We start from the raw sequence: 19752 nt of genomic DNA on the forward strand, positions 1-19752 counted from the left end.
CAAGATTTGAAGATGAAATTTTCAACAGAAATACTTTTAAAATAAAACAATATTTCCCGACACTCGACAACATCCTTATTGAAGACGTAATCAACGATATTCGATACACGATAATGTAAAATGAAATTATTTCAGCGGTATACGCATTTTGCAATAATTCTTAAGAAAAAATTGAAGAGCATTCTATAAGAAAGGTGTCATTTACTGGTAACATTGACAGAAAAGATCAACAGTAATATTGCTATTTTGGAACCAGACTGTAGTATCTATGTGAATAATCGTAGTTTTAAGATAAGAATATAAGAGAAGAAACGAAACTAAGGAATCAACAGTAATTTACATTGCTTAATCGCTTTTCTACAGATGACATTTACAATGCTGATGAAACCGGCCTCTATTTTCGTGCAATGAGCAAAACATGTTACAAGTTCCAATTTCTATTTGTCAAGAATTTTTAACAATAGATAACAATCTACCATGTTACAATGAAAATGAAGACTGTATTCTCCTGGCTATTGTATAGAAATAAATCAAATTTTTTTTGAAAAAAAAATATTCAAGAATTTACTTAATTGGGCCAAAAGGCCCAATCCCCATGTAGGTATGCCAATTTAGCAGAATTGACTGTATATACCTAGTATTTGGCAGATTTTAAGATATGTTAAAAGAAAAACATAGAGCCCAGAAGCTGATAGAACCAACGTCTGACAGTTTTGTAGATGTAGCAAGTTAAAAGTAATATAATTCGAGCTTCGGCTAATCTGTAATAAGTATTTTACTACATTCTACTATAGTGGATCAGATACAACCGTTTTACCATTAGATAGAGGATTAAATAGTGATAAAAATACTAAAGTCTGGTTCTAGAACGGCAATATTTCTTTAATACATCTACTATATAGAATATTATGTGTTGTATCTAGCCATTGATGTCAATTTGAAATGCATTCGATTATATACAACTAAATATATTCAAAATGTTAAACTTACGCGAGGTGAGTTTCAACGGACGTTGTTTTAGAAATTCTTTAAATAGATTCACATAAGAAAATTTACTATAAGTATACCAATGTTTTTTTTTTAATTATTTCAGAAATATCTGTGAACGGGTGTTGCGAATATCTTAAATTAATAATTTGTAATGCCCATAACATGTTACAAAATAATTTTAAAATCAATTGAAACACACTAATAAAGAGTAAACAAAAATCATCTTACATTATCCTCCTGTCATGATGTCACTATATAATAAATAATGCAAAGTCTAAATTTGACACAGTACAATTTCCACAAACAGGTAATTTGGCAATATGCATAGTTTTATATGCCAAAATATCGTACCACAACTTAATAGCCTTCCGAGGTAATATTGCTTCATTGTTCCATCCTATCATAAAATTAACAAATAATACTTTAAGATTAATAAAATAAATTTTCACGGGATATTCTTACATAACATTATATAATATGTAATATATTACCAATTACGAATATTAATTATATGTATACACGATAAAAACAATATGCTGAGTACCCACGCTCGTTCTTGCTCAATTGAATTTGTTGTCTTGGAAGCATGCTCGTCGTTGCGTCAACACACTAGAGCAGCTCGACGCTCAGGCAAAGCGCTACACGTTGAGACATGTTCAAGCGAATTTCTATCGAACATCGAGCAAGAATTACGGCATTTGAATCATTTTCGCATTGAGTCGTTTGCTCGATATCGAACAAAAAAGCATCGAGCAAAATGGTACATACATTGAGACATGTTCAAATGAGCGTAAAACCATCGAGCAAGAACGTGGGTGGGTACTTAGCAATACGGTATTGGATTTATGTTAATAATAAAAGGAAATTCTTTCTATATTATAATATTATTAAGAATGACTAATGGCCAGATTTATTTAAACATGGTAGATATAATGTGCCTCCAATAAATGTTAATTTATTTATAGATAAATGCAATTTACTATAGGTAAACAGTGAAACATATTTATTTCAGTCAAAATCAAAATCTAAGCTCCATATATTATTATTTTAATAGCATTTCCAGGATTAAAGTATTATGCTGATAATATTCAATTGTTGCGCGTTAAGAAATACAACATACCGTTATTAAGTTTTGTTACTGCAAATTATTTAACATGTAAATTTGATCCAGGATTCAAGTCCGTGACCTATTGATCAAGAGACAAGCATTGTACATTTGTTATGCGGTATGACCAATGTTTGTCAAAAATGTTTAAAACAGAAAATTAAGCTCAGTCATACTCCACTGCTATATTGTAAATAGGTATATCTTCACCTCAATACTACAACTAGATAACTTGATCTTCACTGTTTTTTAGATAGATATTAAATATGAATCTACATTTACTTCTATACAAAATGATAAAACTAGGCAAGTCAGAAGTTAATGGGAAATGTATTAATTGTGTTTGAAAATATTAGATAACTTTAAAACCATAAATGCACTAAAAAAATAAAATAATATATCTACAATATTTTTTCATACAATTGAACATTATTTAATTGTTTCCAATTAGACAAGCACAAATTTCCATTTTTATAAAAAATAATAATTATAACCTAGATTTATGTTAGTCAAGTAAAGTTGAAAATTTCATTTTCCCAACAATGACCAAATCAGAGTTATCTAGTTGTAGTATTGAGGTGACGAATTATTCAAAATATATTCTTCCAACATTGCACACGATTATTGGAGACATAAACATGGCCATAGGACTCGTCAGCTGATATGTTGCAATTCAGTTGATAAACAATTATATCTCACTGCAGAACCGTATTACCGAGTCAAAATTGGGAAAAGCGAATTTGCAAACGTATGGTGGCAAATTCCAATATATCTTTATTATAGCAACATTAATTCTGTACAGGCATTGAAATTTACCCTCGGACTAGCGCATGATAAATGCATTTCAAAATAAAGTAGGTATTTATTTAGTTAAATCTACTTTAAAGGAGTGAAAATAAATGTATTTTCTTTCAGCACATCGAGATAAGCCAGAGTCAATTTAATTATTACACATACTAAAATGTGAGTATAGATTTATATTAGAGAATTCTCCAGCCTTTTATTATCTACAAACTACTGTTTTCTGCAGTGGAATATTTCAACAGATTGTAATGATAACTATAATATATTAAAATTTTCAAATAAAATTCTTATTTTCAACTTTTTTCTACAACAGATCTGTTAACTTTGGGTAAATAAATATCTAACACTTTTTTTACAACACGTCTAACACTTTAATAATATAGGTAAATTTATAAATAATATTTGTAAATGAGGTGTGCAGAAGAAAACCTGGCAAAACGTTTAGTGGGTTTGTGCACTGTTTGATTCTGCACACCTCATAATATTGTGTGAGTGTGTGGGTGTGTGGTATTAGTGAATTAGGGATCTTTGTTCGTAAACATTTGATTTCAGTGTTATACAAATAAAATGCAAATATTCACCCGTCGCATTGTAAAATTAATTAAACCGTATTTGTGACAATGATAAATGTTAAATAAAACTAACAATTTAGATAAAACAATACCATTCATACTCAAGTATCAAAAGAAAGTGTCATTTTCCTGTAAAAACATTTCAATAATTACAAAATTTCTAAATTAAAGAAAAAAATATATTAAAATTTTATAAAAATTGATCCAATTTAAAAAAAAAAGTACAGCCATTGAAATTGTAATTGCTTCAAGTGCTGTAAGGGCTTGTTTACACGGGCTTAGTACTAATCATTAGTATTCAATACTTGCACCACTGTTCAGACTGACCACAAATTCGGTCTGACTCATTTAGTGCTAATAACGCGACTGGCGCGATTGCATTAGTTGGCCATTAGATATATTTAAATGTGGTAAATAATTAGTAATTATCTGGTCAGCAGTGAATATACATCACATTTATCACTTTATGTATTCAGGCAGTTAATTATTACAGTAAGTTAACCGTCTGAACTGTCAAAAAGTGCTATCTTTTAACACCCCCTCTCTTGGTTGTGTTAACTTTTAGAGCAAAAATCCGAAATCGAAAAAACAGACTTTTTCCCGATTAGGTTTCAGTTTTCGTTCCGACAAAAATTATGGTTTTTCTGGTTTTCGATACAGTTCTCGTACGAAGCTCTGGTTTAATAAGGAATACTCTGTCAGCGCCATAAACGGAAAAAACCTTTCCACGAAAACTGCTCTCAAAAATTGTTTTATTTTCTTTTCTTCCTTACAATTGCCGCCCCGAGTATATACCTTTACTATTTACCAATTCGATAAAACAAATTTGCGAACCGCTAGATAGAATGGCGCATAGTTATAGTTCATAATATCCAAAAACATTAGACACGTTTAATCGCTTATATTTAATCAATAATCAATAAAAATCAATAAACATTTCAATACTTCAAAAAATCTAATCAGTTTCAAATTGAATTAGTGCGCCCTTGTTTGACGAGAAGTGCACTCAGTTTGGATACTGTCTGCTGTATTGAATTCAATTTCAACGAATGCATAACAGTTTTAGAGGTCTTTACCATCTGTTCGTTTTTATTTTTTACTAATTGAACATATGACAATAAAATTGTAATCAAATACATTAACTCAATGACAACATCTTCTTGGCTACGTGTTAAAACTGTGAACTAACATGCTCCTCCCATTTAGTCGACAACAGCGCCTTCCTTCACGTAGCCAAGAAGATGTTGTCGTACAATAGGTAGTAGATTCATCAACGTATGATCATCAAAATGCTTTCATAAATAATGTTACCAACTTTTCTCAAAAGTAACTACATCTCATACAGATATTGGACGCTTTTTGAGAAGTTTGTTGTTATTAGATATTAGTATAATATGAAATGCCTATTGTATTTTAAAAAATCCACATTTGCTGTGATATGAGTTTATGTGGTTGGAAATGGTATGTACAGTAAAACCTCGTTAATAAGAATACAGATAATTCGAAATTTTCGCAAAAAGAAAGTTCCTTGAACATTATTTTCATATAAAACCATACCTTTAATTCGAATTTCGTAATGATTTCAGAGTCCTGGCATATAAAAATATCCAATAAATCGTAATACAGTACACTATTTCATTAGCCATTCATTGAAAATTGTGTCTTCAAATTGGAAAAATAAAAAATATTTCGTATTTTTCTATATTTAAGCAACTTGGTAATTTCAATTAGTGGATTAGTGACACATGGTATATGCACAGATTTTAATTTGAAAGATTTGTATCGGAAATTTGGTAGGCACATCTATGATCGGAAACAAAATTAATGAAAAAAAAAAAAAACGATTTTAATATTTTCCTCCCATACATTTCATATTTTGATTTTCGGTCCCTTGGAAGTCATATTAACGAGGTTTTACTGTATATATTATTTGATATTCTTGCCCATGTTTGTTCGACGACCGTCCCACTGATCGTCTGGTCTTATCGAGAAATGACACTTTAAATCTTTTCACGGAGTCGTAAGCAAAATACGACATTACACATTAACCCATTCGCTGCGTCCAATGCAACTGGTGCGTTGCCCATCAGGTGGCCATTAGATATAATTAGCATGCAATTTGATTAGCTTTAAACCCGTGTAAACAAGCCTTAATGCTCCCCACGCAGTACTCATGAATAATCTTTTATTTTTGACAGTAAGCAACAAAATAATTTTCAAGCATATATGCAATAATGATATGAAATGAACTTAGAGAAAGATGATTATATGTAATCAATATTTTAGATGACTTTGGTATAATTAGATAGATGTAACTTAGATAAATGCTTCTGATTATATTATATTATTTACCATACTAACAAGTAATACATTCAAAACTGAAAAAAATACTGGCTCATTACATTTATGTATATAGTATTAAATCAATTATACAGTAGTCAATACCCTAAAGGTGTAAATAATTAATTAATTAGAAAAAAAACCATATCCATTTTGTTTTTAAATTAAATAGTATTACGAATGGATACAGTTAAAGGATTGCCATAAAAGAATAATATATTAAAAGGAGATTCTAATTGCATACATTTTATTGTCATTTAAGTCACTTTAAATAGCGAAATAATTACATAAAATAAAACTATAGAAATGATAACTTAAATTTTAAAGCAGTGATGTATTTATTTATCTTGATAGGAGTGTAATGTATGAGACTTCAAAACAACTTATCGTATACTCACAATAGTCACACTATAGAATATGGCATGTCCGGAAACTTGTACGTATGCAGTTCGCCGTATCACACTTCACCGTGAAATGTTGTATCGGAAATATATGACCGTATATTAAAGACCGTCCAACCTCTTTGGGTTGTATATTACTGACATAAAATCCATGTCTAAATAAAAACACGGTTCTTGTCGGTTTACACTTTACAGGATGCCAGCAGCAAGATATACTGGATTATTTGTTAGGTTAGGTTAGGTTTTCATTCTTGAATTTTGCCAAAATCAGCTATGAAAATTGAATTAATGTTCATATTAAATCTAATAAAATTGGAGACTGTATATGGTCATCTCTTTCTGATAGAGAGCTCACGGCGAACTGTGCCACGGTGAATTGTTTTACGTACAATTTACATGTAACCAGAATATGGACTTATCTTTTGTAAGATTATGATCATACGTGGACATATCAGTTTTTATTTTTGATGCTTCATTATTATATTCTTCGCCAGTTGACAATGTCCCTTTGAAGTGGACGAAATTGGTCCTGATTAATATTAAACTAAGTGGAATTAGTACTACATAATACCGTGTATTATTTTAATGTTCTATGCTTGGAATATTGTCAATTTTATTGTATGTAATACGTTTGTCCACATATTATATACATTGTTTATTGCATACATTACATTCCTTTCAAGTGTAATAATCGCTACTCTATTGAATGTCATAAAATAATTCAAAATTTCAACTAAAGGTCAGGTTATGTGTATGATTTTCCTTTGGGACGGGTGAAATTCACAAAAAAAGAGGACAACATCGCCTATAATATTATCTAGAGTGTGCAGTGCTTGCTGGCCGGGTGGATCCTATTGCATTCACTAGTAAAAGCAGCATGTCACTCAACTTAGGGTAGAGGCCAAGATGATTATTAAAATAACCAGTGTTACGGATAGGCAGATAATGATGAAAATTTTTTTCTGAAAACAAAAATGAAATCGAATAATAATGGTGTCATCGCTTGAGGGGCCGTCCATTTAGTACATAACACATAAAGGGGTAGACTTTTTCGAATTTTAAATATAGTTTCTTAGAAGGGTGTCACGATAGGTTGTTGACCAAGGCCCTCTATAATAAGGCCGCTGCATGAAAATGTGAAATTCAATCAAATCATATACGGACTTCGAATGTAATATAGTAAATTGTTTATACGGAATGATTATTATTTCATATTTAAAATGAAATGGTAATGTTTTTATTAATAAGAACAAAATATGTAAGTAATCAATAATCTTCATTTACTCATCTTCAAAGTATAAGCAATAACAAGCACTACGATCGAAATTCACATTTAATTAGTGCGGTGACCTGACTTTAGATGGCCTTGGTCGTTGACGACCGCATAAGTCGCTATCAATAGAAATGGCAGATTTGAAATAAATAAATACGTCGTTGGATTCAGAAAACCATATTCTTTAAACAGTCAAAGACTTTGATCGGTCAAAGAATACTGAACTTGACACATCAGAAAGACACCAGACAAAAATATGAACTTTCAAAGACTATTATGTCAAAGCTGTGTTTTTGTTGATAGCGACTTTTCTCTATTTGTATGCGTGGTTAGATGGATTGTTAAGTTGAAAACCTGCTCTGAAAATGGTAAATTACCATTTTTGCTTCAGGATTTGAGCCTCTACAGACAAAAGAAGAGAAATGGTTGTCAGCAATTGGGTCTATGCTCAGGATAACACACATTGCAAAAAATGACAATGGTAATTATGTCCAGCTACGAGATTTAGAGGTGGTCGGTTCTATCTACGGCGCAATTACTTTGGTTGCTAATTAAATACATATATATAGACATTTCAAGCATCAAAATAAAATTTCAAGTCAATATTAATTTAATTTTTTTAGTTAAACCAAGCTAATTTGAACCACACAATTGGATAAGTCAAAACAAATACCGAATTAATGTCATTGTGGATTTATAATTTCATAAAGACATCAACATAAATCGTCCGGTGTTTGAATTTGGAACTAATCTCAACAAGTATAAAAAATACTGAATAATATGCAAAATGTTAGCATGTAGCACCCTCGCAGTCGACAACTCATATTTGTAGATATATAAACAGCAAGATATTTTCATTTCTTATGTTTAACTCACCTGGTTAAGGTTTTACAACTTAACAAAACATTTAATTATCAGAAAATATTTCAGAAACTGCAGTAGATATTAATTTACTATAAATCAATTCTTGGACAATACATTTAATATTGGGTACATGATTTTAATATAAATACTACATGTGGGGGGGTCTTAAAATTGAAAATGTTGCATTACCTAGTAAATGGACGGTCCCTAAATATAAATAAACAAAAATCATAAGATACAAGAAACAGAAAAGTTATTTAACCCTTTAAATCAAGTTTGTCAAAAAAATAAATATATATAAGTAATACAGACATTTATTTTATTAAATCGCTTAAATATTATTTGATCGTTATATGGGTTGTTGTAATAAATATAAACAAATTTGAAAATAGAATATGTCAACTGTTTTTCAGACATAAATAATTTTGTATTAGAAAAACGAATAATAATTATTTTAATAGGAAACAAACACGAAATAAAATTATCTACGTCACAGGATAAAAGTGAAACAAGGAATTATCTAGTTTATCAATTAAAGTATTTTTGTTTTAATTACAGTATTTTTAACTACAACGTTGGTGATACTTGAAAAATTAAAAGGTTGTCTGTGAAAAAGATGTCCATAGACAAAAGAATGACTTTTTTACAGCCATATTAATTTTATCATTGTGTAAATAAAAGTATCATGGCTAGGTATTAATATTTTATCACATGTAATAATTGCTTGTGATGGAGATCTAGTTAGATAAAGGAGCTGGATTAGGAAAATATGTAAAATGAATCGGTTAACTCCTATGGGTAGTTTTAATATAATTTTTATGAAGGGTATCATAAAAAGAATACAGAATGTGTACTCAATCTGTCAAATTATGTTCCATTAAGCATCCAGTTGATAAGTTTTGTTATGTTGCCTGAACTGATTAATTATTAGAAGGTTTGATTGTGCAATAGTATTTATAGTATACTGTGAAGGAGTTAATTACAATATAAATCAAACTTTATAATCCGTTCGGATTATTGAAATGGTGCGACTGCTTTCCAATAGTTATGATTACTTGGGTTAGATTTAGTAAGTTTTGGGTAGGCTTATTAAAATCTGTATTATTGTCTAAGGAAGCAAATTATTTATTTCATTTCTATTAATATTAAACTTTTTAAAATCTAGTCAAAGAAAAAAGTTGCACCATGTGACTCTCTCAACTGCTAGCAAATACATGTAGCAAGTCTTCAAAATGAGTGTCCAAAATCCAGACCGGGAATATTTACATCAAATATTGAGATTCAGTATTAATTAGAAAGGTGATTTTGTAAAAAATATAAATTGTATGAATATTAAAACAGAAAGCAGACGTTTTTATGTGTATTATACAGAATTGAACGAATTCGCGAATTCATTTTTGAACAGACTGAGTTAAAGGGTTAAATAAGAAAGCAGAATAGGTGAAAAGAAATTTTTATATTTATTTAGCTGTCAATAAAACTAATAATAATTGTAAACATTACAAAATATTAATATAATTATTTATCTAAAATAATTACATTCAAAAGTTCCAAGCAATAGTAATAAAGTCGAGCTATAGATCATGCAAGCAAAAATATAATATGATGCTACATATTAATACATACTTCAATCAATGTGGCAACATTTTTGACTGTTTAACTGAGCAAAAATGCTAACATGGCTTGTTTTGCACATTACTGAAAAATTTCGTACTCAATACACTTCTTTATGTGTATAAATAAGTGAATACATGGTTTGGTCTTGTCTAGTAGTTGCTACCCTACTATGAAATTAAAATCTTTGTTGATCTATTATTTCAAATATATAAACGGCAGATGCATTTAATAAATCGGTTGTCAAATATGTTGGTGCATTATTACTTACTATAGTTTATAAAGAAAGTTCATTTTATGTTGTGCGGTGAAAAATTCGTTGGGCGTCCATTATTAATGTTTCTTTTTCGTCTTTTTTTTAATATATATGCAAGCTACGCTATGTCATACAATAATTCAAATATCTTATCAAAGTAAAATTGATCTACATTATGATAAAAAGAACTTGGCGTTCATAAACCATTTTTTTTAATTTGTATATGTCGCTACACATAATACAAATGAGGACTCTGGAAACAAAAATAGCAGTTTCAATTTTTGTAAAATGTTGGTAGGTCAATAAAAATGTCGTATTTCTTTCTAACAGATATAGTTTCTGAAAAAACTATTATTAGGAAAAATTGAATAATTGTTGTTCATATACGAATTACAAATAACATTTTTGAAAATGTATACTGCTGTTTTCATTTCCAGACATATCCATAATTTATTATTGTCCAATTTTAATATAAATGTTTTTCTGAATCTTCTCTATGGGAATCATAGGTTTAATCCGTAGTCGTGATAATAATAAGGAGTGAAATTTAAATACAAACCTACAAACTTATCTGAAGAATGGGATGGGAAGCCACTGTCGAAAATTACCCAATCAAGACTCATAACTGGACAAAATCTGACAATCATGAAATTCTCAAAATGGCGTCCTACGGTAGTTCGTAGATCCATTTTTGGCCATTCTACAGATAAGTTTGTAGGTCTGTACATGTGCAACAAAGGTTTGCCAAAATAATAAATTTTATGATTGTAGTATGTATTAGTAATTGGATACAAACATAACAAAACCTCCATATAACAAAAAAAGATGATTTTTATGCTGCAGTATCATAAGATAAATACAGCATTTAACTTTATTACTGAAAATATTTTGAAATAAAATTTATGACTAGTGGGGTAGGTAATAGTATTTTTCTATTAATGATAAATTAAATATATACCTAATAATATTAATCTAATCTTTCTATTTTTATGAGATTTGGACATATATGCCTTTATGCATACTGAGATTTAATATAGTATAGGTAGGTAAATGACTGAAATAATACATCTAATTTTATTAGGAAATAAAAAAACATAAACAGTATTGTCAGAAGATCCAGGAAACCACGGGAATCTGCAATTAAAAAGCATGCAATGAAACAAAAGATAGTTTGTTTTATGGAGGTTTTGTTATTTAAAATATTTTTATGAAATCGGTAAAACCAAAAATGAAAACACCAAATAAGAGGCATTCGTGTGCATTATGAATACTATGCTCAAGAAAACACCATGCACTACTCTCTTCAAAATGATATCATTCAACTTCGATTAAAGCTCAATCAATATGATGGGACGTGGGAGTAGGGTCTGTGCAATACCCCCTCCAATAAAATTGCACAACACGGCTTATGTTCTCGAATGGAACATAATAAAAATATTTAAATCTGAAACCCTCGTTCTAGGTGTCTATGGGCTATGATTTTTATTTTAAACTAGGCACCGTAATAATTATTGAAGTACACTGATGTGTGAAATATGATTTACAATAATTTTACAGTACCTATACATTGTGTATTAAGTCAATAAATTACCATCATTTACTCAATTAAATCTAATCACATATTATTTAATCATAATGAACCAGCTGTTCTACAGCAAAACCAAAACAGTTAAATGATGATAAATGTAGGTACTTCTTTTATTTCTATAAAGCATTTTACGATGCATTACAGAACATGAAAAACATGTTCTATTCTTTTTAAATTTGCGAATTCTATCAAGAGGTGTTTGTTGCATACATCAAGAATAGAATACAAATTACCAATAAAATAAATGTGTTTGGAAAAAGTGCTTACCCATCGAACACAACCATATATTGTATATCAGCTATAAATTGAATAAAAAAAACATAAACTAACATTGTATAATACACATACATATTTTTTCATCATTCATCCAAACAACTAGCATGTGTGTCTCGTGTATGTATATGTGTGAGAATGTTTATTAATATTTTGTCTATGGGTTAAAATATTTTGAGCAAAGCTGACAATTTATTTTCTAACCTAAATTAATTTAAGCATAATTATAATTTTAACATCACAAAATCCAAGGACCAATGGAGACTTCCGTGACAAAAATTAAGCCCAACATGTAACACAAGAAACCTACATTGAGTTTCTACTTTTAAATGAAAATATTTGTACAATACCAACGGTATTTTGTAAAATTTTACAGTCCATGAGAAAATGACAACATAATAATATCATATGGGAAATATTCTCTATTATATAATTTAAAAGATGTTAAATAAAGTAGATAATTATATAAAATGACATCTACAAAGTTTGCATTGTTAAATTAAGACAAATCTATTCTGGAAACAATTAATGGTTTGTTGCGTTTCAAAGTAATTGCTATCTTTTTATGAATACTACTACTTTTATGCCGTCGTAACACAGTGGATATTTGGACTTCCGCCATTCAGTATGTGGTGACATTCGTCACAAGTTGGCGTGGTGCGGTCGAAATTTACCTTTCTGGCCTTATTCTGGTAGTGCTCGGCCCGCGTGAGCTGTCCCCGCGCGTCTTCAACGTGCTCCGTGGTCTGCATGACGTGATACTCCACACGGTTCACCAACTCACCCTGCGTTTGGACGGGACGGGAAACAACAGAGAGGCACAGGGAAACGGACACCCACGCAAGAGGAACATATCTACCGTCGTGTTACGTCGTTATTACAAGCAGAGTTTTCGGGTAAAGATGTTACAGATGTATTTGCGGTAATAGATGATGAATATTTTAGTTGTTATTTTCAAATGATTCAAAGTGTTACAGACACACATACAATAATTGCACACGCACAACGTTCAAAGTAATTCATACACACAGACATGCGCGCACATAGATTGAAAGTTTATTTTTTATATCACGTCAGGTGTGAAGAGTAAGGTGGAAGGCGTCGTTAGTAAGATCAGGTATGCAGAACACGAAACGAAGATTTCAAGTATCTTCTCAAGGCAGGAAGACAAGCGATATTTTACAACACAGATGTGAAAAAAAAAAACATTTTTCTTTCCATACGAGTAACAGTGAGACAGTCAGTTCACACATTTTTTTAAAATATAAAGAATAGTTAATGTTTGGTGAAAAGGCCCCCCCCCCCGTGTTAAAAAATATCCAAAAATGACAAAGGCAAAATACGGAATAATATAATAATATAAGTATTAAAACCATTATATTTTTGTAAGTAAATTTACACATATAAAAGCCGACAATTATAGTGGTACAGAATAATAGTAGACATGTAAAATGAAATGCTAAAATAAAATAATGTTAATTATTAGAAAAAAGAAGTCATATTGCATGTTATCAGTGTTACCAGTGTTAGAAATAATATAATAAATAATATAAATTAAATAATATAAATAAAACAATCACCAAAAAGACAAATAAATAAAAAGCTCTAAATAAAAATATTAAAAAGGAGACAAGGAAGGATGAAAACCCATTAGATAAAAAATAAGTAGTATTTAAAAAAAAATGCAACAAAGTTGACAATCATATTGTTAAATAGCAATACAGATTGTTAAGAAACGAAAAAACAGATGTGAAGGGTGGGACAGAGGCGGGTGAACGGGACAAAACAAAAAAAAGGCAAATTAGCAATGCGTGTATTGGCATTTGTGTTTGTTGTTGGGACACTCACCCGGCGGGCTTTGCTCTGGTATTTGAGCGCCTTCTTAGTCTCCTGTGTGGCTGTCTGGACGTAATCCACGGCGTGCTCAACGTGATACTCTATGCGGTCTATCATCTCGCCCTGTGCCCAACATGCACAAAACAATTTCATTTGACTCCACTTCCACAGTACATTTTTTTTTCGTCAGGTTCTAATATTACATTACATTGTAAAGAAAAATATTATGCTGACGTAACCACTAGTTTTAGACGTTTTTCCCTCTCTGCCCCAACACATAGGTGTACCCCGGCGGCTGGGTCTTACGTTTCCTATGGCGTAAGGGTCAATAGGCATGTGATGGGGTCAAACGCGGTGACTGGTGGTTTGTGTCAACGAACAGCTTCAATCTAACCGGGAATCGAACCCAGGATTATTTGTATACTTCCAAGACAAGCCGCATAATGACAAAAGCTAATAGCAAGGTTTTTACTTGAATATTATTATCATAATTCAACAAAACAGTTTAATTGAAATCAGCAAAGTTACTCTAATGACAATAGTACAAAATAGAAGAATTGTGACACTCATATTGGCTATAAATATTAATGATTGATTTTTCTTAGACAATACAAAGTTTAATCGCTTCGTCAATGAACTTGAAAACTCATAACAAACAAGATTCAATATAATTCTATAAATCTTTCGTTTCATTCACATTAATCATCTCATTTCATTCACATGGAATATAATCTATTTATGGAGATTGTATATTAAAAATTATGCTGCCATTTATTATATTATGTTACGTCATTACAATTTCAAATTATCTGGCATCTTTCCAGACAATTCATGTTGTGAAGTAATATTATTACAAATGATTGTTTGTGAATATTTATTTTCACTAGCAAGATTATAGAGAAACAGTAAAGATAAAACAATAATAAACTGACAATTTACTGTGCACTGCCTATTTTATGAAATAATTTTATATTGAATATAGAAAAGGTGTGCATATGTGCTTAGCAGTGGCGAAGGGTGGAGGTAGGCTGTTAAGATCTGACATAAATAGTGCATGCTAAACTTTGTCAGTAAATCATTTTTTTTTATTGAACTAAGAATACAATGTGTAGATGGTGTTTGTTAGTTTTTAAAATTCAATTAAACCCTGCCTATGTCAAGCCATAGTGGAAAATAGTCAAAAAATATTCGTTTATCTATATAATATCTAAAACTATGCCATGGTTTATACAGAATTTTAGATGTTTTATAAAAATAGAAGGAACTTTTTTATCGATTATGGTTAGGTTAGGCAGGGCTTAATGAATTTCAAAAAAATTAACCAACACCATTTGTAATATGTAGTCATAGTTCATCGAAAACAAATAAGTTTGACTGAAAAAGTGTGCACTATTTTTGTCGGATCGCCCATAGCACACCGAAACTATTATGGTTCGGTTTAGGCAGGTTTTAATTGAATTTTAAAGACTAACAAGCACCATCTGAAAATTGTATTCTTAGTTCAAACAATAGTATGACTGACAAAGTTTAGTGTGTAGTATTTATGTCAAATCTTAACAGCCTACTTCCACCCTTCGTCACTGGTACTTAGTAACTTAAAAGTCCACCACTGTATAAGGATCAACAGCCTTCTTGCACGAGAAAACCGACGGCATATAAGCAAGTTTTAGTTAGTAGTTAGTAGTCAGTAAAATCTACGTGGCAATTACCTTAGACTTGATTGCTTTGGAATAATTAATTTTCATCAGTTCCATATGATAATGAATCATATTTATAAATACTGATGTTAATATAATGATTCATAGATAATATTCTCTGAAATACATGACTAATGTTGGGCTGAAACTGCGATGATAATGCATCGATATATCGTCGGTGTTTCGTAAAAAGGGCGAATTAACCAAAATGCTATTTTACAGGGGGAAGATTTTTAACTTTTGACATTTATTTATTAATTACACGTCGATGATTATTAATGTCTAATAAGTTAATAAAGATTAGAAAGAATAATGTCTTTATAATAGGCATTATAATATAATATTTTAAAAGGCCTAATATGTCACATTCGCTTTATATCCGTAACACTAACTGGATATTCCCCCTTACGATTATCGTTTTAAGTACTTTCCTGTGGAGATACAAATTCACCGTTTTTACACAACAAAGTTAGTGAGGTACATATTGTTTTTTCATTAAACCAAAACGGTTGATTCGCCCTTTTTACAAAACACCGACGATATTATAGAATAAGTTATTTAGCTAAAATGGTATCCTAATCGGATGGATGTTAAACCACCTTTTAAGAACATACATAATTTCAAAACACCTGTGAGAAATATATTATAACCACTAGAAAAAATCTTTTTGGAAATAAAAAGTACAAGAACAAATGGGATTAAAATTCGCGCCCACGTGCGCTGACCACTAAGCTATGCGTGTCCTATATAATTGTGTTGAATGTTACGTACTTAAATTATTCTTTGAATAAAAAAAATAGTTTATTCCATTTTTAGAATTAGCAAATGACAGTACGTTTTAAAACTTTAAAACATCAAAAAAGATGAATCACCATATTATTAGGATAGATATATTCATAGTATGTAAATATTCTAAGTTATTTATTTTACTCATTAATCCAAATATAGTGATAAAAGAAAAATTACTTTTGAATTAGAGCTCACGATGCAACGATCAAGAGGTGAGCCAGTCCACCTCGACTCCACGATTAGATCAATATTAATCTTTTCGATGCGAGCCAATTATTTATAATCTAATAATTAATACACCGTTTACATGTGCATGGATTTACTGCTGACAGTATGAATTATCACGGCCATAGCAAGAAAATGAATGTGTAAACAATTATTATCGTGCCAGTTGCAAGATTGCATGTATGGATCAAAAAAATTCAGAAGCTTCTAAACGTTAGAATGTTGGAACTGTCGGAAAAAATACAAATTACACTTGCAGCGGATTGTATCAATCATCAAATAGCACCATACAATGATGACAACGCACCTTCCATACGTTTAAAGAATAAGATTAGCAAGACAGTCAGCACTATTACGTGTAGACAGTTATTATCGTGATAATTTAATTTATACACTATTGGTGCCAGTAAATCCACACACGTGTACAGATGCCATAACTGCGAAAAAATATGATTTTAATTGATTTCGGGCATATCCAAATGCCCATCATAACACAGATTCGATTCGTTTAGTCATATTTACTTGCCCGGCGCGGGACTTAAAACATATTAGCACAGAAGCACTAATATATTTAATCACAATTTGTTAATTTCTTTAGCTAAATGTAAGGTTTTCTCCCTAAATAGACATTTAAATGGTCAATAGATACTTATGGAAAATGATTTGTGGACACGGATGCCCCCCTGTGGAAGTATTCTGACCTGGCTCTCGACGAGCATGGCCATGTCCATGAACATGTCGTGGAGTTCCCTGATGGAGTTTTCCAGTTTGATGATATCCGCGTGGCGAGCTTCGATGTCTGCTAGTGTTTGTTTTGCCTGCTGAGTCTCCATTATGATCTGGAATTTATTAACCAATACATTTTTAGGTATTCATAAATAGCGCACACTTATCTCCTGATAAAATCTGTCTACAGTTAAATCGTTGCCTTATATTTAATGTACAAACATATTTGTTAAGTTTGCACAGTTAAGCACAGATGATGTATGTTCATTTTTGTATATTTTGACAAATTTGAATTTAAAAGATTCACATAAAACGAAAATCGAAATGGACATATTATTATGTATTTGAATGTGACAATAACTTTTTAAACATCCTATTAGGATATACCAAAGAATTTGGTCTCTAGACAAGCGTCTAATATACATTTTGTACAGGAATTTTGAAAGCAATTCATTCTCAAATCAAACAAACCGTGCTTGTGGTCAGTGACATCCTGTGGTTTGTATAGGGGCGGCACATTATAAAGGGCAGCGATTGAAGGCACGAATACAAATATTATAGTTTCCGAGAGAAGCGGTTTTTTCATGAAGCATCGACATTTTACTTTAAATATAATCCAGGCATAAAAAATCCTGACAACATAACTATTGTTGTATTGTAATGGCGGTTAATTACAAAATTTTCACAAGGGTGATCACTGTTTGAGAGGTTCACAGGGTTCACCACTGTTTGAGAGTAGGTTTCGTGAAAATGCTACAGTCATCAGTAGAAGGTGTGTATGTCAATTTGGTGTAAATATTTGCTTGTTGAAGATAGTCGAAAATAAATAATAAAATAGATAAGTGGGTAGGTACCTAAATAAAAGGGGGTGTTATTCTAAGTCAGTTTAAGGGCGGCACTTTGCCTAGGGACGTCACTGCTTGTGGTTGCATTGGTAACAAGTTCATTATTTTCCTCTTCTATTGGCAGCCCCGACAATAAAATGGAGGCTCTGCTTTGAAATCCGTCGGTTTGTTTACATAACTTATGTAAGCATTCTAAGTTAATCAGTAGACCTGATGTATTTTTTTATTATCCAGAATAACCTGCGATGTATGTTATGTGAGCAGTCAAATAATCTCGAACTACTAATCTTTAGGTCTGTAGTTTATCTTACCACTGACCTATATCCTTAGGCTCAGATTGGCAATAATATAACTGTCAAGTCAGCTTGAACTATCAACCTTCCGGTCAACAGCCAAATACACTGCCATTGCATCGCAGAGCCTACTGTTTGAGCGATAATTTTATGGAACAATACAACAGTTTCATTAATTTCTTGCCTTATTCGAGTCGGCCGACCAACCATGTGACAATTCGGCGGCCAACGCACCGCAATCTGTGGAAATTTCAACAATGCCAAAACTGACATCTACGGTTTATGTTTTGTTATTTTATCAAAATTAAGAAAGCCATATGTTCATTTCAGTACCTACTGTAAATATGTTTCACATATTAAATATATAAGGTAGTAAATGATTTACCCCCTGCGTGAAGACCGCGGGGTTCCCCTGCTCGAGCATCTCCTCGAGTTCCTCGCTGGTGGTGGTGCGGCCGGTGATCTCGAGCTGGCGCTGTATCCTGCCCTTGCATCGCTCCCTGTAGTCTGTTTGCGTGCGGTTATACTCCGTCATCACCTCCACGAACTTACGACTCAGCGTTGAGTGCTGCGTTTTCCGTATCCGAAGGTCTGCCGACGACTTGTTGGTCTGCTCCTCCTGGTCGATGTTTTGCTCTATCACTGGATACGCGAACAGAAAACTTCAATCAATGGACTTATATTAGAACTATCGATAGCTTCAAAGCAAAGCTGAATGTAAAATAAATATAATGCAATATTGATTTTAAAAATTTCAGATCATTTTTGATATGATCAAATTAGCACGTATAGAAAAGTTAATATTGTATTCGCAGCATTCAATACATTATTTCTATAAGTGTAATTATACGAGCACACTCATCGATTTGTTGAAGTGCAATTGTCAAACTTAAATAGCAATTATATGGAACGATTCAACCGTCAACTTGATCGTATTGATGTTTGTTTTGATTGGTTCATAACATATGTTGTGTTGTTAATGTTAACAATTAAAGTTATTCAAAAAAAAAAACATTTATCGATCAGATTAGTGGCAACACTAAACAGTATTCCCCCATATGTTCATACTTATACTAGCGGAAACTGTTGGAGATTGCATTTGGACAAGTTGCTAATAGTACTAGCATATTGATATAGAACAATGATTAGTCGGGCAAGCTTCACATAAACATCAAACTCGCATTCTGTCAAAGCCAATGACAGGCTTGCCCGCATGAGGCTTTAATTGGAAGCTAATGCTTCTGATATTTTCTTACATTCT

The 19752-nt window shown here is 31.3% G+C and overlaps 1 protein-coding gene across 9 annotated transcripts in view; it reads right to left on the bottom strand.

The window, feature by feature from the left end:
* The window catches only part of Syx1A (Syntaxin 1A), a 187386-nt gene that overhangs the window by 12660 nt on the left and 154974 nt on the right, over nt 1-19752 (bottom strand). For 2 of the 9 annotated variants that reach the window (XM_085958263.1, XM_085958261.1), the window contains exons 5-8: nt 18877-19133; nt 17329-17466; nt 13929-14039; nt 11196-11353 (exon numbers count right to left, since the gene is read on the bottom strand). In XM_085958263.1, coding sequence (XP_085814389.1) covers nt 11327-11353; nt 13929-14039; nt 17329-17466; nt 18877-19133 — 533 coding nt within the window. In that variant the 3' untranslated portion in view covers nt 11196-11326. Of the gene's footprint in view, nt 1-4238; nt 7175-11192; nt 11354-12754; nt 12866-13928; nt 14040-17328; nt 17467-18876; nt 19134-19752 lie in introns of those variants that run through there. The other 7 variants (XM_085958258.1, XM_085958257.1, XR_015071947.1 and 4 more) reach the window with 6 other exon arrangements.

Source organism: Rhyacophila brunnea, unplaced genomic scaffold (assembly GCF_057557595.1).
Source record: "Rhyacophila brunnea isolate RB1 unplaced genomic scaffold, BYU_Rbru_1.0 scaffold_7, whole genome shotgun sequence".
Lineage (NCBI taxonomy): Eukaryota > Metazoa > Arthropoda > Insecta > Trichoptera > Rhyacophilidae > Rhyacophila > Rhyacophila brunnea.